We start from the raw sequence: 21,959 nt of genomic DNA on the forward strand, positions 1-21,959 counted from the left end.
AGTAGTGTATGTAAGAGCATTTCACATGTGTTCGTGAGAGGTAATTCTGAGTAAAGTCCCTAACGGCCCCTCATACATGCACACAAACGTGCACACACACAGACACGTCCGTCTGCACTCATACACACACTCACACACACACACACACACACACACACATACACATACATAAGCAAGCACACATCCACGTAGGCACACACAAAAACCGTTTATCATTGAGTAAACTTTTGTAATTGTCCTGTAATCATTGTTTTGTTTCTGTATTTGGCCTCTCATAAAAGGATAAAATATAAAAATAAATCACATATTATATAGACGGTCTTGATTAGAAGTTAAAAAATTCGTATAGCCATAAAGGTGTTGTACATTGTGGGCAATAGAGTACCTGTTGGTCTATTGAACTAAGAAGTTCTCTGACCATGGAGAGAGCCTGGGCAAGAAAGGAGGCTTCTTCTGCGTCATCTGAAAGAGAAACAAACAGCATTATTATTGATATACAAGAACCTAAAGCATCAGACACAATGTACACAGAATATTATGTAGCCATTATCCACTAATTCTGTCAAACATTAAACTGCTCCTAGATGGACTGAAACATCTCCAAATGTATTATTGCTGGAATGATTTTATTTGGTGACAGTTTCTCATGAACAAAGATCTTACTGCAGTAAAGTTATTTTTGTTCGGATAGATTTAGCAGAACTATTTGCACATAAAATATATATATATATATCTGTCATTGCTGCAGCCCAAACTGAGCATGGAGTTGCGGTGCAATTTTCAGTGTTGGTCCGGAACCCTGGATGGACACACTAAGCCTAACCCTGCCAACAGGGGCCCTGTAACCTTACAAGAGGAGTGGAGGTAAATGGCTTCTCCATGTAGGAAAACAGTTCCAAGAGCTATATAATGCTAGTTTGTGGCTAAACTGAATGCCCTGTTATGTCCTGTTTCCTGTGTACAGGCTAAAAGTTTTCTGATTTGACACTGACATTGAAGATAAAGCCATTGTGACTAGGGTGATTTACCAGTGGTATTTTCCAGAATGCGCTGAACAATGACAGGATACTTGGAGATCCGCTGAGTCACCAACAAGATGCACTCCTGAACACCATGGCAACGTAGCAAGGGTCCACGACTCATCCGCTGCCCACAGACAGAGAGACACACGCTGGCAAAATGATCCTGGCTGACATTTCTTTTTGCTGTGTTTAAAAGGCAACTTTGTATGTAAGAAAAAAAGACCACTGTTTAGTAAAAGACAAAACCAACCTAGTCCGGACAAAGTGCTGTACAAAGTTATACTAGCTATAAAAAACAAAGGAAGCCAATAAAAATATAGACTCAATGAACATCATACAAACAACACACTTCTATACAAATGTCCCCAAACTAATTAATGCGCCAAAGGAATAGCTAAAAGGAACTGATTGGATGATCTTAAGTTCCTAGAGGAGTGATGTAGGGCAAGGAGATCAGCAATTTACTGTACAAAGGGGCCAATCCATGTAATGCCCAAAAACAAGCAACATTACCTTAACATCTATTCTACATTTGACCTGTAAACAGTGACATTGTCTGTGCTGATCCCTAGGACCTCAATCAGAAATGAAGTGAGTAATCACATCATAAACATCCCCCAGTGTGTGTGCCTCTAATATCCTGACCTTATATCAATCCTGACAATATGTACCTATGTGTTTGAATGGACACTTTAATCCATAAAGTTGAACAAAGCATGTTTGCAGGTAGTGACACACACACACACACACAAACACACACATACACACACACACACAAACACACACACACACACACACACACACACACACATATAAATGGACTACCTCACACACTATACTAACTTGCATGTGCATGTGACCATGTAAAAAGATGTGCTTCATATTCTTTTGCAACCATATATTACATATTTGACAAAAATCCTATACAACCCATACAGTTCACCTCCTGTGTATAAACTCTACATTCACTTATTATGATCTCTCTTTTTTCCTTTGTAATGTAATGCATGCTGTGTATTTGCATGTGTTTTACTGTGTTTTGTGTCACAAGGGGCTCACCCGTATGAAGCACTGGAACTTTTTGTCTCTGGCCATTAGTTCTTTGTACAATTTGACAGCCTTCAAGTGGCGGCTGCAGAACTCAGCATAGGTCTTTCGCATGTCGTCCGCACACTGGTCTGAAAACTGGCAGAAGAACATATGCGTGTGACTGAGACAGAACTTGTGCTTAAATGCAAAGGACTGTCACTGCTCACACTTGCAATATGTTTTCAGATTTAGGTTGTGAACACACCAAATATTTCTAGGAAACAATCACAAGTAATAGCAATCTCACAGATAACCTCATATATGAATGAAAAAGCAATACAAATCCTGTTTGGTCAGAGTTCACAAATTTTGACGTATGGAACCCCAAATATTTTGCAAAGAATTTTAAAACCAAGTTATGCAGTCTAAGAGGTCAATAGTTAGAGCACTCTGAAGGATCCTTTTTCAAGAATAAGGAGACCAAGGCTGTGTTTATATCCCTTGAAAATTCGACCTTCTCAATAGAGAAGTTAATCATTTCAAGAAGTGTTTCCCCAAAAAATATATACAATTCAACATGTCTGAAAGGATTTATTGTAGTGCTGTCAGTTAAACGCGTATTGACTGCTGTTGCAACAACTAGTAGTGTAGGAACAACTACAACACCACACCGGCTCAAACTAGACCGGAAACAAAACAACAGGCACGCCGCACACACGCCGTTAGCACTTGCGAGGCAGCCAAAGAGCTGTAGGCTAACATTACGTTTTGAGTGACATCCTTAAAACTTTGAAGACCACCACATAACATGCAACACGTCAAACATTTAAAACATATAATAGAGACAGTAAAACATGGATAAAAAGAATAGACAGAACAGTCCATGACCCAAGTGTTTGTGTGTTTTGTGCAAGAAATGTGAAATATGTTTGGAAAGGTGTGACTCCTCACACCATTGGACAAAGTCTTCAACTATTGGTCCGTGGCCTATGTCATTTTTATGGAGCAAACTCACTATGACAGAGTCATTCGCATATTTAACAAAGGTCTTATTTGCATATTTGCTCTGACACATGTTTGTATACAGAATGAACAGAAGCGGTGTGAGCACGCACTCTTGTTGTGAAGCTGTAGAGGAGTAAAGGGGCAGCTGTGGCTCAGTGTTAGAGCGGTCGCCTGCCAATCTGAAGGTTTGCGGGTCAATCCCTGGCCCTGCAGTCCTATGTCAAAGTGTCCATGGGCAAGGTACTGAACCCCGAGTTGCCCCTGATGCTGTGCCATCAGAGTGTAAATGTGTGTGAGTGTTTATCTGATGAGCAGGTGGCACCTTGTACGGCAGCCTCGGCGCCAGTGTGTGAATGATTCCTGTACCATGTAAAAGCCCTTTGAGTAGTCGTTGAGAATAGAAAAGCGCTATATGAGAACAGTCCATTTACATTTACTTAAAGCTGACCAGCTCCATACACCCTTAGTCCTGTCCAAAATCCAACCAACAAGATTAGGACAGAAATCATGTTTCTCAACACGGGGGTTGGCTAAATGATATGGTTGCATTGTGTTAAATTAAAAATCAATGAAAAGAAATTGTGCATGGGACCAACTTCCCTCAAGGTGTTGAAAAGCAAATGAAGCAGAGTGAAAGTGGCATCTACTCCCCTGTGTGGCCTGTAGGCAAACGGCATGGGACCACAGGGGTGCTCTTGTTTAGTGATCCTTAAATTCTGTGACCATTTCAATTTTTCTTAACTTTTCATTAAAATTGAAGTAAGTGCAACAGGTCTTACTTGAGATACATCCATGCCCTGTACCGAGGTTAGCTTCTGTTTCGGGGAAAGAGGGCTTTGTGTTTTCCTTCACCTTGTCAATGTAAGCTAGGTTAGCCTCCTTGTGCGCGGTTTTCAAATGGACTTTCAAATTCGTGGGATTGTTCGCTTTAATAAATTGTCAGCATATTTTACCACCTTTCACTGCAAGGCACTTGCTTTTCCCACAGTCATAATCAAATAGAAGTCTGCAGCTTGATTCCGACCTTCGTCATTGCCATGATGCCAGGGGAGGGGCATTGATTATGTTGGGTTCAATTTGACATAGAATGTCAATATTTCTGGTTTTCCTGTTGGAAACTATATACGTCTATAGCATAGAGTAGACTGAATGCAACAAAGTCCATGGTTGGACATGTCAACTCCATGAAAGACATTGACAAATTGTACTGTACAATGTACTGTACTGGCTTTTACTGTAATAGAGATCAATTCTAAATCCTGGTATATAAAGAAAATAGAGTGGCATCAGCTAGCATGTTAGTAATTTTGTTATTATGACTGTAAACAGGTAGAAAATGGAAGGGGAGGGTGTTTAGATTGCATGACATGTTTTACTAGCAGTTTTACAAAGATGAATCCCTTGTCGTGAGTATGAATGGCATATTTTACGTATCGTTCATTAATGTAAACCCTTGAGTTCCGTCCAAAATGGCGCCGACTGTGCGTAGATGTGGTATTGGCTACCCAATGGAGTGTTTCCTTTCATTATTACAACCTCTTTGGTGTCTCTCTCTGATCACATATTTAAGGTTGTTTGGACTTCCTGTGGTCTTTACATGAAGAATCATACAGATGTTTGCACAGGCAAACGTGCTGGAACACTCTTCCAATCAGACCATGTTGAACTGAAAGCGCAGCGCACACCAAGTTACAAAAATTCCAATGTGCACAACCACGCCATGGTGATGTCATTTTAAGGAACACAACAGCGACTATAAACCTTGCTTCAGTCTGTTGGGGTGTTGGTGTGTCAGTGGGAGTCTGTTGGTGTGTTGGTGTGTAATTATGAGTCTGTTGGTGTGTCACAGTGTGAGTCTGTTGGTGTGTTGGTGTGTCAGTGTGACAGTGCTTGGCATGTTGAACTGAAAGTGCAGCGCACACCAAGTTCCAAAAGTTCCAAGGTGCACAACCACGCGCCATGTTGATGTCATTTAATGGCATTTTAAGGAATACAACAGGGATTATAAACCTTGCGTTAGTCTGTTGAGGTGTTGGTGTATCATTGTGAGTCATTGTGAGTGTATCATTGTGTTGGTGTGTCACAGTGTGAGTCTGTTGGTGTGTTGGTGTGTCAGTGTGTGAGTCTGTTGGTGTGTAGGTGTGTCAGTGTGACAATGAATGACAGTCACCTGCTCCAATAGTATGTCCCCCAGCTGGTGAATGGTGAAATTGCGGCTGGATCCAGACTGCAGGCTGCTGTTGTGTCGCATGAGAAGCTTAGCCAGGAAACTGGAGTGTATCCTGATCAGCTGGTCCAGGCAAGGGAACATGGCATGCACGGTGCACGGGTCGAGCTGAAGCTCCTCCAGCATGCCTTGTCGAAACACCCTTTCCATGATACGCAGCGTTCGCATGTGGTGCAGCTCAGTCTGAATCAACTCTAAGAAGGACACATGGCCACATTATACAAATACACATGCACGCAGGCATGCACACACGCACACACACACACATCAAAGTCACATAACAGACTGTAGCAGTCAAAACATTGAATGTCTGTACTATGGAGGAGAAACTTTAGGGTTTATCAACTACTACTGTCACCATAGATGACATCCTGCCTCTTGATGACGTTTTTGCGGTGTGTCTGCAAGTAATTGTTGTCCACAGCCATGCTCCATGAGTCAGCCTTGAAGTCCTGGCCCTCGAGTTCCAACTCCTCCAGCACTGAAGTGTAGTAATTGTCTCCTAAATAATAGAAACCCATCAACATCAAAGATTACATGCTGATTTCAGCTCTTAACCCTACACTATCCTGCTGCTGCACTATAAAACTTAACAACTCCAGACCCCCATCTCTCCGCAGCCATGATGTAGATTTTTAGTTCTGATACCGTCATCATTGAGAGACTCCACTGACATAGCTCTGGTCCTGAAGCTCAGGGAGTCTGTGGACTGGGAAAGGATCCTGCGCAGCCCCAGGGGAGAGTCGTCATTCAGGGTCCTACAACACACACACACACACACACACACAGATGTAATCAAATGTGCAATTCACCAGTACAGCACACAGTAACTTTTTCACCAAATTTAATCAGTGTGTACAATACAATTCATATGAAGTAATTGTCTTTCACAATGCAATACAATTTTGACATGCTTCTCTTCTGATTTGCATCAACCACTGAACCGTTTGGTAAACCTATAGATTTTGAATTTGTTTGACATCTTTATAAAAGGTGTGTCTGTATGAACATGTAAATCACATGGAGCAGGATAGACAGCAAGGAATAGGAAGAGCTTGTGGACAAGGGATCTGTCACAGAGGTATGAATGGCCACCAACAGAGAGGCCTGAGAGGTGGGAATGGGCACCAACAGAGAGGCCTGAGAGGTGGGAATGGGCATCAACAGAGAGGCCTGAGTGGGAATGGGCACCAACAGAGAGGCCTGAGAGGTGGGAATGGGCACCAACATAGAGGCCTGAGAGGTGGGAATGGGCACCAACACAGAGGACTGAGAGGTGGGAATGGGCACCAACAGAGAGGCCTGAGAGGTTACTGTAAAAACTGTAAAAACAAAATTGTCCAAATGACTATAGAGGATGCCTTCATTGATCGTAACTTGATTACACATTGGATAGATATTATGGAAATGTTGGGTAATGTAAGTGTTAGGGCTGGGCAATTTAACGCGTTATTGTCGCGTTAACTAATGAATTAATTAACGCCGACATTTTTTTTATCACGCGTTAATGCAGTTTATATTATTTCTTTATTATTGTAAAAGTTCGTTGCTCACAGGCTTTGTAAATACTACAAAGTTAAATTTTCTTATCACCGGAGTACATCCAGTCTGAAATATCACCTTGACAGTTGATACCAGCAAATCATTCAACAAAACACACAGTGGCGCGAGGCTTCGGCAGGCTACGTTAGATGCAGCGTGGGGGTAAGTAGAGATAAACAAAGGCAAGAGACGCTAACAGATGCTATAGCAACGTGGATAGCTACAGACTGCAGGCCCATTAAGGTGGTGGAGGACATCGGTCTGAGAATCACAACAACGACGGCAGGTATGAGATTCCCTCAACATGCACCACCACAAGCAGAATACACGAGTTGTATGAAAAGGAGAGGACTGCAAAACATGCACCCGCTGTTTCTCTTACTAGGGACTACTGGACTCACTGGGTAACAAGAATTATCTCGGAGTAATTCACATGCTCTGAGTGAAATGAAAACAGAAGAGAGACATTATGCACATGCGCACATGCGCGGGACACTTTATTGAAGTTGCACAGCAGTGGAATGTATCGAATGTATTGAATTCCTTATTTCATTTTGCTATTAATCGCGATTAATCAGGGAAATTATGCGATTAATCGTGATTAAGATTTTCAATCGCTGCCCAGCTCTAGTAAGTGTATTACTTAATGTGAAAACTGTAATCTGTCTTTTACACTACTGTAGCATGTTACTTTCAGCACTTCTATCTTTGATTTTAAACGTGTATTTTGCATTGTTTGTTACTGGATTCACTGGTAGTTAAACGACTAAACTAAAAACATATAATTATTGTGAGATTTGGTGTTCAAACCATATGTTCTGATAACATTTCACGAAGAACAACAATATTATGAATCAACGGTTGTGTGTTGAAACCAGATTAATACACAATGGAAGGTTTTGCATGAAAGACTGACTGTGTCACAAGTGTGATGAGTTTGGAGTTTTGTACTAAGAGTTTTGAAATTGTACCACATATTATGCATCAATAGTACTAAAGCAATAAATAAAACTGTAAAATATTCTGACCCTCAGAGAATGGAGAAAGTATCAAAGAGCAGCAGATGTTAAGGATATGTCGATATATCATAAAATATGTGTAAATAATGAAAGGACTGATGACTGAATGACAGCTTTCGATTTCACATTCATGCATCATGTACATTGCTTCACACTCACTCACTGGAACATTTGAAAAGAACAGAGCTTTCATGCTTTAAGACACGTCTCTTGTACTGTGAAAAGAAAGCCCATTGAAAGGTGCTTACATAAAAGGAACAGAAATTTCAAGTCACAGAGGGTTTGACAATAGTTTGAGCACGGTGGCCAACAGGGGCAAACGCCCTGCAACTTCAGAAAAAACATGCAAATAGATAAAACACAATCAAATTAAGAAAAGAACTTCAGTAATTTGACAACACATGCACAGCAAACATTTAAAACGGCATCAGCGTTTAACGTTGACGTTTGTTTAAGCCTTTTTACATGAGAGGGTTTCATTTTGAGTAAAACAACTAAATAAGTGATCAACAGTATATTATTAGTCTCACAAACCCGTTTGACACATTTTCCGTTTTCTCAGGGACTTCTCAGACAGAGGTGGAGACGATCATAAAGTGTATGAGAACCTCCACATGCTGACTGGACCCTCTCCCCACACCATTATTAAAATCCAACCTTACAGCCATCAGTCCACTGATCACAGCAATCCTCAACCAGTCACTCAAATCCGGTCGGGTTCCTCCAGCTCTCAAAACTGCAGTTATCCACCCCCATCTGAAAAAGCCGTCACTTGACCCTGACATCCTGGCTCATTACAGACCCATTTCAAACCTGCCGTTTTTGTCTAAAGTCCTTGAAAAAGTTGTCGCAGCCCAACTCCACAATCACCTTCACATCCATGACATGTATGAAAAATTTCTGTCCGGTTTTCAAGCAGCACACAGCACTAAGACAGCCCTGGTCCGCGTCATGAATGACCCACTTATGACTGCAGACCAAGGCTTACCATCTCTCCTCCTCCTACTGTACCTGTCCGCCGCCTTTGACACCGTCGATCACGACATCTTGCTTCACCATCTCCAGTCTGTGGTTGGACTTTCTGGGACCACACTAAGCTGGTTCCAGTCTTACCTCACAGGCAGGACGGAGTATGTGGCTCTAGGACGGTCCCAATCATCACCCCACACAGTCAGCTGTGGAGTGCCACAAGGGTCCGTCCTCGCTCCAACCCTTTTTACCATCTACTTACTGCCCTCGGTCACTACATCCATAAACACAAAGTTTCATTCCACTGTTACGCAGACGACACACATCTGTACATTAAAATGGACTCCACACTCCCCTCAGCTCTGCCGTCTGCACTTCAGGTTTGCCTGAAGGAGATAAGGGCATGGATGTCTGAAAACTTTCTTCAACTAAATAGCAGCAAAACCAAAGCCATCCTGATCGGTACCCCACACCAAACCCAGTCCTCCTCCCCCAGCAGTTTATTCCGTTTTTGGTCGTCACATTGCCCTGTCTACCTCTGTTACAATATTTTTTTTGGGATATAGACTTGACTCAAATCTTACATTTAACACCCACATCCGCCACCTTTGTAAGGTTTCCTTCCACCAAATCAAGAACATTGCCAAACTCCGTCCCTCCCTCTCCCAACCAGATGCTGAGAAGTTGATCCATGCCTTTGTCTCCTCCAGGTTGGGCTACTGTGATGCCCTCCTCGTCGGGATCCCTGGCAGGAGCCTGCAAACGCTCCAGCATATTCAGAATTGCGGTGCCCGTGTCCTGACGAGGAGGTGCAAATATGATCATATCACTCCGGTCCTGAAATCCCTCCACCGGCTGCCCATTAAAGACAGAATTCAGTACAAAATCTGTCTCCTTACCCACCAGTGCATACATGGAACTGCCCCTGCCTACCTCAGAGAACCCCTCACCCCACACACAACCTCACGAAACCTCCGCCCCTCCATCTCTAGCTACTGCCTGCATCAACAAAGGACTAAACTCTCCACTGTGGGAGACAGGGCCTTCCAGGCAGTCGCCCCACGGCTCTGGAATGCACTCCCAGAGACCCTAAGGCCTAAGGGCCCCACAAACTGTGGAGATTTTTTAGAAGGGCCTAATGACAATCCTATTTCAAAAGGCCTTTTAACAGTCATAGTTTTATTAAAATATTTATATTTTAGTTTTATTGTTATTTGTGGATTTTGTTATATTCTAGGAACTGTTTTTAACTGTATATCAAATAATATTATTAAAATATTATAATAATTAAATAGACAGTCTATGGACAGGAGGATATTTAAGCAATTAATATGAAATACACTGGGACATAGGAACGCGTCCGAGGAACAAAGAGAAAATAAAAAAATACACAGAGAGGAAGGACGGGGATGGGGGAGACCTAACAATAACAACAACAACAAAGCTTGCAGCTCACAAGCAAAACACACAAAAACAGACACACAAACAAAAGACATTGACAGAGAGACGGACACAAGACACACTGGACCAAACATATGCACAGGCAGCAGCAAGAGGGCAGAAACAAAAGTCTACAACATGCACTTCAAGGACTCAGCCTAGCTGAGCCACAAATCCAAAGTCCAATGTGGTGCTCCATTTATACGAGCCGCAGAGAGCTCCATGTATATAACATCCAGAAAGGAAAGGCTCCATGTCTGAATAGGGCTTCATCTGTACATCTTGAAATGAGAATGCCAAATCGCAGGATAAGAGCTACAATTATTGTCCTTGTGGAAGACCAACAGTAAGGCGAAGCAAGACCATATCCTTGGGAACCTGTGTCTGAGCTTGGTTTAAGAAATGCACATTGTATTGTAGCTGCTGGCTAATGAAAATGAGGCTCACCCTGCAATGTTGTTTGTGGAGACACTCTTGGACAGGGATAGGGTGGAGCGACCACGGCGAGATCCCAGCAGTGACTGTCGGAAGCTGTCCGAAGGGTAGATGGCTGAACTTGGGCGCTCGCGCATTCCAGGAGCTACGGAATGAAAGAAGTTGCAGGTAGGGGGGTAGAAGAACACAAGGGAGACCGACAAGGTATGGAGATGTAGGACGAAGAAGAGGAATATAATCACGAAGAAGATAAAGCAAACAGGTGTAGGAGGTGAAAATGAATTTGATAATAAAGAACAGAAAACACCATTTTTTAAGAGAGGGAGGAAGAACAGAAAAAGTAGAAATTGCAAAAGGAGAATTACTTGAGGTAAGAAGGGACTGAAAGTTGGTGTTTGCATGTGTGTGTATGTAGCTCTTACTTTTTGTGCGCAGTGAAACATTCTGCAAGGAGTTATTCCGCATCGGGGCAGTCTTCTGCTGCTGTGTTAATCAAGAACACAAGTCAGTATGTAACATTTACAGAAAAAGTTTTTTTTAAATCCTTTCATCTTAAGCCAATGCCTTGATTTATTAATTCGATTAAGTTGTTTTCCATATTTTCCATAGTGACAGCAATCAGGTGTTGGCCTTTGATGTGTATCACCACATAGCACATTAAATACAGTGTGATGTTAGTTTTTATTTTTATTTTGTCCATACATGTCATCCATCATCATAGCCCCCTGAGCTGCTGGAAGATTCAAAGTATATTGCTAAGAGTAGAACTGCACTTGCCACAGGGAGATTCACAACACGTTGCCAAGGTATAAATGTGATTGTGGGCACCAGAGCCCCGAGGAACATATTTTGACATGTGGGTGCTGACAAATTAAACAGAGTGAAGTTTTCAGCCAAAGTCAACCACCACACACCAAACTGCTTCCATCAAAATGTATTGAACTGCGGGAGATTCAATTCATTATAAATAGCCTATGCAACTGATCCCGAAACACTGGAAAATAATAGATTGTTGTCACTATTCTACCAAGTTAATAATAATAATGTATACTTTCTCAATCTCGCAAGGTAAATTAGAATGTTTTCACTCTGTTGTTATTACACACATTACACACAGCCCTGAGTTACACACACATGCTCAGGACCTATACATGTACTAAATGGAGAGATGTCAGAGTGAGGGGGCTGCCCCTGGAAAGGCACCCCGAGCAGTTGGGGGTTCGGTGCCTTGCTCAAGAGCACCTTGGCAGTGCCAGGGGGTGACTTGCACCTCTCCAGCTACCACATGGGGACGAACCAGCAACTGTTCTGAACCCAACGCCCTATAAATGTATATATATATAGATATATAACTTAGCCTGAGCTACAGCTACCCCTAAGTTAAATTTGAATGAAGATGAAGACAAAATATCTCTGTTTACTAAAAAACCACAGTGGCTGACCATCCGCCACTTTTCAATCTCTTCGTTACTTATGAATAGAAAATATGTATTAAACAGCAGAGGTGACACAGAGTGATGCATGAAAACATGTGCATAGTGCAGAACATTGTCCAGGGATGGGCTCATCTTGCAGAATCAGCTAGTAGTGCTACGTTATAATGTTGTATCAAAGAGTCTGACGGCTGCTGGAACGAAGGAACTGGGGTAGCGCTCCCTCTTACACTGAGGGTGCAAAAGTCTGCTGCTGATGGAGCTGCTGAGGGAACTCACAGTCTTGTGTCACCTCGCTTAAAGTTATTTAATGTATTGGATATTGGTTATTGGCAACCCGAACACATCTGAACATGTTCTTTCTTGCACCGCGTTGGCCTAATGTAGGTATAGGCCTATGAATGAAAGACTCAACGTGAACTTTTACGCCATGCTGACACGGTTAAAAGCAGTTTGAACCTGTTGTTTACCTATATGCTTTTCCGGTGCCAACGCTCCACCCAGTAATCAAACGCAAATCTGTATGTACATTCATGTCACCAATGTGCTACATTAACAGAACAAGAAAGAAAGTTACACTGTGGCTCCAACAGCAGGCATGCTCTACATGGAAAATGGTAAATGAAATAACGTGTGTGTAAAATTACATCCTCTGTTTTGTGTAATCTTTGTGTGACTACTTTGTGTAATCACTTTGTGTGACTACTTGCTATTCATATTCTTCCTCTCTCATGGTTTATAGTCTTTGTTTGATATAAAAGGTTTGTGTGTTTTATATTTCCACTTATTTATAATTTGTGTCAGAATGTGGGATATCAGTTTGAGGCTATTAACTTGATGGTTAATAGAATTGCGATGTTAATAAAAATAATTGTGTAAGAGCATCTATGCCACTCTGATTTACCCACTATCATTTTGTGTGGTCACATTGGGAGAATTTTGGTCCCAACTGTGTGACTCTCTCATGATTTTGCAAAAGCTCCAAAATGGTTCTTTGGTGGTTGTTTGTTTGGTTTGGTGGTCTCACAGTGCAATTTAGAAATGACCAAAGATTTCATCGTCTTTTTCATAATTAATTAGACAGCCCAATAGGCCCAAAAGGGCCTCTGGAAGGAAAATACCATGAATAATAGAGCCAAGAGGAAACTCTAAATATGTTAATACCGTCTGTCAATAATTTGAGGTGTGATGATTTGTGGTGTAACCTGTGTCTTACCCTTTGTTTCATTTTGGCACAGTTTGGCAAAGTGTCTCGACAGCGGTTGTGGATAGTGACATTGCAAGCTGGAAAAAATAAAGACATAGAGAACACGGACACGTTATTCTGTATCTTCTTTTTGGAGCAACGGCCTATCCCGAGAAGCCAAGTGCACCACCAAATAAGCTGGTACCAACCAATGTACTAGCTTCCTACATAGCATTCATGTGTGTGTCTGTAAAATGTGCAGTAGCTATGTTACTTACTGGGGCAGCTGAGCGCCTCCTTGGCAGTAATACTCTTGTTGCATGCTGAACAGAGTGTGGTTCCTGACACTGTCAATGACGTGAAGAGGTGACCATTGCTGTAACGGGCCTCCCTCTCTCTTGCCACCTTCTCTCGCTCCCTCATGTGCTCTCTCTCTTTATTCTGGAAAAGAAAGAGACAAGACTTCCTATATATTTTTGAAGATGAAAGCAGAACTTTTTACATGGCATCGCCACACTGACCTGTGTCAGCACAAAATATATGGCGTGTGTCTAAGACTTATGGGACGGAGGATGATGGAAACAACATAACTGCTACACTGTGGCTCTGCCAACTACCCCGGGGTCAGGGCAAATTGTACAATGCAGTACAGCCATGGTTGTAAGATCATGATGCTTTGTAACGGTAGTTGACATTGTTAAGTATTGCAACAGGTAGAGAGATTCAAAGGTGAGCATGTCATCCACACAGACCCAGCCCTGTCAGCCCTGCTACTCACCCTCAAGCTTTATCTGTGAGAATGAGAACGTTTATTTGGAAAAAATTGGGGTTCCGCTTTTAGTTACTGTTGACTGAGCAATTTAGTAAAAATCTTTCTCCTAACCTCTCTAGACTATGACCCCGATCAGACAAAGGGTATTAAAGGGCAGGTTGTAAAGCGGGAGATAAACTGCAATGCTTTACTTGTTGACACCGCTAGAACAGACCGGTTGTGTCTTTTTGGCATTTTTAGACACCCATCAAATCACCTGTCATCAGCCACCAACAATTTAGCTGTGAAATTTAATTAAAATTAAAATCAGATTTTGCTACATCTGAATACTACACATTTAGGCTATTTTTGAAATAATGGTGTGTGATAGACTTGCCGTCATTGTAGACACACTTTCTTTGTAAGGAAAATCCAAATCCCTACTGTGCTGGGCTGATGTACACAGCATAGCTGGGCTAAACTGGGCCAAGCTGAGCCACGCTGAGCCAAACCCAGCTCATGTGTATAGAAAAACTCAACAAATGATGCTGTATGTAATTTGCTCATTAGGGTAGCAGTAGCCTATTCTCTGACTATTATCAGGATTATAGTGGATTAGAGGGATTAGAAGAAAAAAAAAGTTTTTTTTTAAAGTTTTTTTCTTTAATCCAGCAAATATGAAATAATTAGAATGCAAAGCTCTACTGCTCTCCTGTTTGATTGGCTGGATGTATTAGTATTAACATTTTGAATCACATGGCCACATGACCCGGCAAAGGCTGTCTATGGTTGTTATTGGAGGAGGTATCTAAACAAGGGCTCAGGGATTTAGCACATATCTGCCCCATATATACGTCGTCTGTTGCAAAAAGGGGTAAAAGTGTGAAGACAGATTTAGTTTTTCTAACTAACTAATAATAGTGAGAGTTGATCAGCCGGGTCATTTTATCCACAGAAGTTGAACTGTTATGGATTCATGCACCACTGAGCAACCATAATAGCAATGAATGGGGCTCTGCCTCCAACGCTGTATTCAAGTCTGACTAAACATCCGTGTTCTCACAGTTAGATGGACGGATATCTCTGATGGAGATGAGCCATTTGTTTTATTCCTAGTCCTGAAAGTAAGACCAAAACATGTCCTTCTGCCATGCTCATTTCCTATTTTGAGATGCTTAATGAATCCAGATCCTGGTTCTCTCTAACAATCCCAAGACATTCTTTATAATATATGATATTGTATCTCTGCTTCTGTCAAACGTATTACCAAGGACTTCTCCAATGATCTGAACGACTTCAGTCTGGATTTTAAATAAATACAAATAGCATAATTAGAGCATGTCTATGTATATAGGTTGTGCATTTTATTCTACACTTGTAAATGCATGTACATTATTTTCATTCCTCTAAGTATATTTTGCAGTAGTTGTTCTGGCATCCGACTGATCCATTGTCTTACCACATCCAGACTTGATATCTGCTGTAGTCTTCAGCAAACTGCAGTGAAATGGGCTGAAAGAAGTAACCCAGATTGATTCCTAAGGGGCAGCATAGCACCCTGGGTAATGTAAGTTTAGCCTTCCTGACCGACATAATACTGACAATGCTACACATAATTCACTGACACGACAGGAATAAAATTGAACACCACTAAAAATACAGTTTAAAAAAAATTCCCCAGACTACTGTTCTCACAAATTCAGAAATGCCTGGGTAATTATTAGGGTCCAATAGAAAAAATAGGTCCGATGAGTACATGGTTCCAGATCTCAGGTAAATATCCTGACACCAGAACAAGGTTGAAACGCTTATGGAGAACTGCCAGCAGTGTAGGGCTACTGTGTTTTATTAATAAATAATTATAATAATATTAACATAACTTTATTTGTATGGCACCTTTTAAAAACAATTGCTTACAAGCGCTTAAAAAGAGGAAACAACAGCAAATGCCAATCGATACACATACCCATTCAACACATTCTCACTCCCATCGCGTAAAATACGGACGCTTGTTCTGGTGCTTTTGGTGTTATTATGCTGCTTAAAGAAATCGTTAGCGTCATATCCAAAAGTACTTTGTTGGTTATTTATTGGTGTGCTTACAAAAGGTAAGTGGGGTTGTGATGTTGCAGATGACACATACCTTTAATGTGGGAGATTGGGGTTTGATTCCCACTGCGATACATCAATACATTGCCAATTGGGTTTAAGAAAGTAAGAACGGGACAGTTGGGTTTAAGAAAAGAAGAACGGGACAGTTGGGTTTAAGAAAAGAAGAACGGGACAGTTGGGTTTAGGGGAAGAAGAAAGCAACAGCGAACCCTGGTCTTATGGGTGAAAGTCTTGTGTTTATTGATCCATCCACCACTCCAAGCAACCACCCTACACGGAATTTCAGCCTTTAATTACTACTCTGTACCATTGTTGCTCTTAATATCCTACTATGTCAACTTCAAGTGCTGTGTAGCTGCTGCTCTGCCAGGTGCGTTCTACAAACACGCTGAAGGCGGCTTTTTGGGTCGTGTCTGATGCTGACAGCCACCGCCCAAGGGTCCATATTTTACGAGTTCAAAGTAAGAACGTTGACCAATATGTACACATCGTTCAATAGTGAAATAAGTAAGATGGGACAGCTTTAAAGGACAGAAAAAAATACTCAATGAACAAAATTAAGTTAACAGGTGAGAGGAAAAATAAATAAATAGCAATGACATCACATAAGTGTATAAAATGGGTTTTAAGAAGTGATTTAGAAGAAGTCAGTGATTCAGCGAGCCTTATCTCCACGGGTAGGTTGTCCCAAAGCCGAGGCGTCCTGACGGAGACGATCACCACTGGTTTTTAGCCTCAACTTTGGAACGATCTTGCCCGAGGATCTGAGGCTGCCAACAGGCTGGTATGGGGTCAGAATCTCCAAGACATAGTCTGGGGCTGGATCCAGACGAGCTCTAAAAGTGATTAGTAAAATCCGAAAATCAATTCTGAAAGAGGCCGAGAAGTGAAGCTAGGATTAGAGTGATGTGAGAAGCCTGCCTGCTGAGTTCAGGACCAGCTGGAGGCGTGAAAGGGGTCTGTAGTGGATTCCGCTTAATAGAGAGTTGCAGTTATCAAGACAGGAGAAAATGAGGGCATGGACTACCTTTTCAAAGTTGGGCTGGGACAATAGGTTTTTGTATTTTGGAGATGGTTCTGATATTGAGGAAACAGGACGAAAGGGATGTTTCTGGGCAGATGCTCTCGAGCCCACAACTCTTGCCAGCCTCGAGAGCCTGTAGCTGGCTCTGTAATTCTTTTAGTTTTATTTGTATCTAGAGGGGTTTGGGTACTCTTTGATCCTTTCTTCTAACTGTTATTGCATTATATTTAATATTCTTATAAAAAAAGTACAAAGAGATTTGTTTTCAGATCAAACCGTTCTGTATTGGTAATTTATCTTTAGTTTATTTTTGATTAATTAAAAAAATGTTTTCCATGTCAGAAGTTCTGGTCAATGACTTCTTCTATTTTTTAAGTTATTTACCTGAGGTTAGTTACCATTCACTTTGTTATGAAATCCAACTGTACCAAAACCCGGACTGACTGCTATTAAATGTTTAAATGTACATGTGACGTCACAAAGACCACACCCATATTTTCTACAGTCACACTCTACTTTACAAACGCCAACCGAAAAAAAAAAACTATTTCACCTTTAAACTCAAGAGGTCCTCCCTGTGAAGCTTTGACAACCTGTATTGGTGGCAAGAGCCATCTCCAAGTGACATATGTAGGCTACATTGAATTGATCATTCTCATTGCCCACATTGTGTACAGGCACCTCACATCAGAAGCTTATTACCGTCAGCTCCTGGGAGTAGGAACAGTTTAATAGTGGAATTTGTCTTTTTATATATGTATTAAGCTTAGAGAAAAAACATATCATGGAGAAATATTAATCACAGCCATAGTTCAGGACTGGTACAGTAAGGCTGGTGCCTTAGGAAACGTTATATGTTTATTTTTAAACAGTGAGGCCTACAACCTTCTCAAAGAAAGCAGTAATATCACACACACCCACTGCCATTTCTATGGCAACAGTTGCTATAGTTAATGTCCAGGGAGCTAGCACACAGTGTTCAAGCAAACGTTCATAGACACCAACACCTACATTCACAAATACCTAACGGCCTATTCTATCTACATGAGAAATGGTGTGCCAATGCAGCTATATGAGGGCCCATGTCCTGGGAGGCCTTGCTGTGTTGAAATGAGCAGGCCTTGTGTCCAAATGAGGAAATGTTATATGGCTGAGAGTGCAAGAACAGGAAAAGACACAGTAATATAGAGGGGGGAAGTGACAAAAACTGAAACAGAAAATTAAAACGTACACAACTTACTAGTAGACATAACTTATCTGAGCTTTTGCCTGTCCTACTAAACGCAGGTTGGCAGAAGCCGAAGCCTGTCGGATGCCTTGTATTTAATGTTACACTCAATGATGAACAGTATGTCAACTCACCCGCTGGTTGATCTCCCTCATCCTCTCTTGCCGCAGCTTCGACTGATTGGCAACTCTGGACATTGTGACAGTCAGAAAATAAAATATCCAAAATGAATGTTTGAACGCTTCTCTGTGGATCCCTCAGATCCCTACCAAAGAGAAAAAACTAAAAATCTTTCCTCACTGGCTAACTGCAATGTGCTTCTGCTTCTAGTGAAGTGGCTGTTCCTGTGAGAAATCTGACTTCTGAATCATCACCGCCCCCACACACACACACACACACACACACACACACATACACGCAAGCACGCACACACACTCACATGCATGCACACACACACAAACACACACGCACACGCACGCACACACGCACACACGCACACACACACACACACACACACACACAAACACACATACACAGTGTTCAGCTGTCTCTGAATGCCTGGTATAGACCATTTGCTTTAAGCTACAGGCTAAGATGAAATTGTTTAAATACTACAATTTTACTGTAAAGAAGCTCTTCTATTGATAAATATTTTTTTGGTTTCAGGACTGTCTCCTTTTGGAGGTTGGTGGGCCTGCAATGCTTTTGCATATTTCCCAAGGAGACAGCTAGGCTGAGCTGGGCTTCAGCACCTGTGTTTACGGCGCCTGCAATATCTTTGTTTTCATTGAAGGTTTAGCTTATTGCAATGCCACCAACATTCTTCCCATGTGTGAAATGAGTTGTGCTGCTCCGCACTTTTTCCTTAAAGCAACACTATGTAATTTCACCCGCTTTGGAGCACACACAGGTTGAAAGCGGAATTGTCCCATCATGTTGGATCTACAGATCCACTACCCAATCTGGCAAACTTGCATAGTGTAGTTATAGCAGGTAGAGCCACTAGGCAAATGCAGAAGTGCCGTTCACCCTGTTACGAGTTGACGAACCACTGAAAAGGTTATGTAAACATTATTTCAAGGTAAAAAAAGTTGAATAGTGTTGCTTTAAAACCATGGTGTTTAGTTTCTGGCACCCCATGAGAAATTCTAAGAAATAACAACAAAACTGTTGTTGCAACCACATGATTGGTCAATGAGGCGGAGGAGGGTCGCATTGACTTGATACAACAACCGACAGCAACAGAGAAAGTAAGAGTCTTAAAGTTTAACTGCAACAAATGACAGAGGCTGACTGTGGGATATGAGAGATCAAAATCTGATTGGTTTAACCGTCAGAGTGGACAGTTGGAGGCTGGAAAAAGGGGAAGAGAGTGTGTGTGTAAATAAACAGATTAGGCATAAGGACAGTCCTCCTGATTTAATTTTCGATTATAAGAGACTTAGTTTAGGCAGGCAGATTATTTTTGGCATCATTGGGCAAATATTTAATATTATTTGAGTTCATTGTTACTCAATAGGTCTGAGAGAAACCTAAACTTCCTCTGGGTTCTGTTTCAATGTTCAAGAAAATCTACTTGTGATGGAGCTGCTGTGAATCAATAGTAGAGCCGCTCTCGTCGCTGGTTCCATTCCCGGCTTTGCAGTCCCATGGCAAAGTGTCCTTGGGCAAGACCCCAAATTCACATTCCTGTGTGAATGTTTATCTGATGAGCAGGTGGCACCTAGTATGGCAGCCGCAGCCACCAGTGCATGAATGTCTGTGTGAATGGTATCTGTGTTGTGTAAAACCACTATGAGTGGTCATAAGTTATGTAAATGCTCTCTAGATACATTTACGGGAGGCACAGGTCATTTCAGAGAGTGTGGAAGTTGATCGTTTTTGTTGGTTTTTCTTCAAATGCAGATGCACATTCATGTCCCTTCAGACATTAAGAGACTGATGCAGAAACCCTGCACAATGAGTTGCTATTGGCAACTACTGGCTACACTGCAAAGCAACTTCTCTAAAAAAAGAGAATGACAATAAATGCAATAAAAGGTGTCAATATTGGCAAAGTGTTTCATAAATGGAACGAAAATAGTTGCTAATAGTGCTAATAGTTTATGTTTCGAACTGTAGCCACAGCTCACAGCAGCCAAACTCACGACTCAAGGTTAGCAGGAGGCTCCATTGTTAGTAACATTTTCCCTCTATCTCTGAAAGGCTTTGCCTGTATTGAGAGTTTTTATTGGAAAACTATAGCTATTTAGAGCCTTTAAAGGGGCTGTGATTCATCAAATCTCATTTGCAATTCATCAAAATTCCCCACCGTAATCCTGTAGCTTAAAGCTCTTATTGTACATTTACTTCATAAACATGATGGGTATAATAACTGAAGACACTTAGGAGGAGTTAAAAGGGGGGCTGGTAGGCCTGGAGGTCCAGACCTAAGCCTAGAGACACTTAGGTAGGGTTAAAAGGGAGGCTGGTGGGCTTGGAGGTCAAGACCCAGGCCTGGAGACACTCAGGTGGGGTTAGAAGGGAGGCTGGTGGCCCTGGAGGTCAAGAACCAGGCCTGGAGACACTCAGGTGGGGTTAGAAGGGAGGCTGGTGGCCCTGGAGGTCAAGAACCAGGCCTGGAGACACTCAGGTGGGGTTAGAAGGGAGGCTGGTGGCCCTGGAGGTCAAGAACCAGGCCTGGAGTCACTCAGGTGGGGTTAGAAGGGAGGCTGGTAGGCCTGGAGGTCAAGAACCAGGCCTGGAGACACTCAGGTGGGGTTAGAAGGGAGGCTGGTAGGCCTGGAGGTGGATTAACAATTTAGCAAATAAACAATTTGGTTAAAAGGCCTCTGAGTAACATTAAGAAAAGTCCAGAACGGAGATTTATTTATTGATATATTTATTATTTATTATTTAAAAGGACCCAGCTGTAACTTTAACGTTAAGCTAAGGTTACCTGTCAACAAGACTTTTAGCTAGCTAAATAACTTAGCTATAGTTAGCTTTAGTTGATACCGTTAGCGAGCTTTCCCAAACAGTCATAACAGTGAGTGGCACTTTATACAGGATCATGGACTGTATGCACTTTATGATGTTATGATTGGAAATTTTTGTCACAAAATCTAGCATGTTCTATCTTCAATAAACACCTTTTTTATAGTAAACTTGACCAGAATGAGAATGGGACACACAGGTCTGACAAGCAATTACTATACATCATAGATCACCAAACAGATAACTCAAGCAATGCCAGCAACCAGAGGCAGTAGGAGAAGTGATGTCAACCGAAATGAGGACATGGGAGTAACAGAAATATAAGAAGTATTCTAGAGCGTCTAGAGAGTTAAATATCTCTTAAAATGTACAGTATTAACATAATTCCAACATATCATTAGCAAAGATAAATGGGCCTACTTGTAAAAAACACCTCAACAACATTGATGCTGTGCTTACTGACCTACAGGAAATGTGGATAGATACAGTCAAGTTACTGCATTCACTGTTCCTTCCACATTTATGTTTGACATTAAAACATGATGATATGTGAATATGTAA

The 21,959-nt window shown here is 41.7% G+C and overlaps 1 protein-coding gene across 5 annotated transcripts in view; it reads right to left on the reverse strand.

Moving 5' to 3' along the window:
* The window catches only part of arhgef1a (Rho guanine nucleotide exchange factor (GEF) 1a), a 34,042-nt gene extending 15,261 nt beyond the window's left edge, over positions 1-18,781 (reverse strand). For 4 of the 5 annotated variants that reach the window (XM_034892481.1, XM_034892482.1, XM_034892479.1 and 1 more), the window contains exons 1-11: positions 18,557-18,781; positions 13,586-13,748; positions 13,338-13,405; positions 11,111-11,171; positions 10,701-10,833; positions 5,932-6,041; positions 5,642-5,785; positions 5,227-5,477; positions 2,082-2,207; positions 1,029-1,146; positions 386-462 (exon numbers count right to left, since the gene is read on the reverse strand). In XM_034892481.1, coding sequence (XP_034748372.1) covers positions 386-462; positions 1,029-1,146; positions 2,082-2,207; positions 5,227-5,477; positions 5,642-5,785; positions 5,932-6,041; positions 10,701-10,833; positions 11,111-11,171; positions 13,338-13,405; positions 13,586-13,748; positions 18,557-18,619 — 1,314 coding nt within the window. In that variant the 5' untranslated portion in view covers positions 18,620-18,781. The remainder of the gene's footprint in view (positions 1-385; positions 463-1,028; positions 1,147-2,081; positions 2,208-5,226; positions 5,478-5,641; positions 5,786-5,931; positions 6,042-10,700; positions 10,834-11,110; positions 11,172-13,337; positions 13,406-13,585; positions 13,749-18,556) is intronic. The other variant, XM_034892480.1, reaches the window with a different exon arrangement.
* Between the last annotated feature and the right edge of the window lie 3,178 nt (positions 18,782-21,959).

Source organism: Etheostoma cragini, chromosome 14 (genome assembly GCF_013103735.1).
Source record: "Etheostoma cragini isolate CJK2018 chromosome 14, CSU_Ecrag_1.0, whole genome shotgun sequence".
Lineage (NCBI taxonomy): Eukaryota > Metazoa > Chordata > Actinopteri > Perciformes > Percidae > Etheostoma > Etheostoma cragini.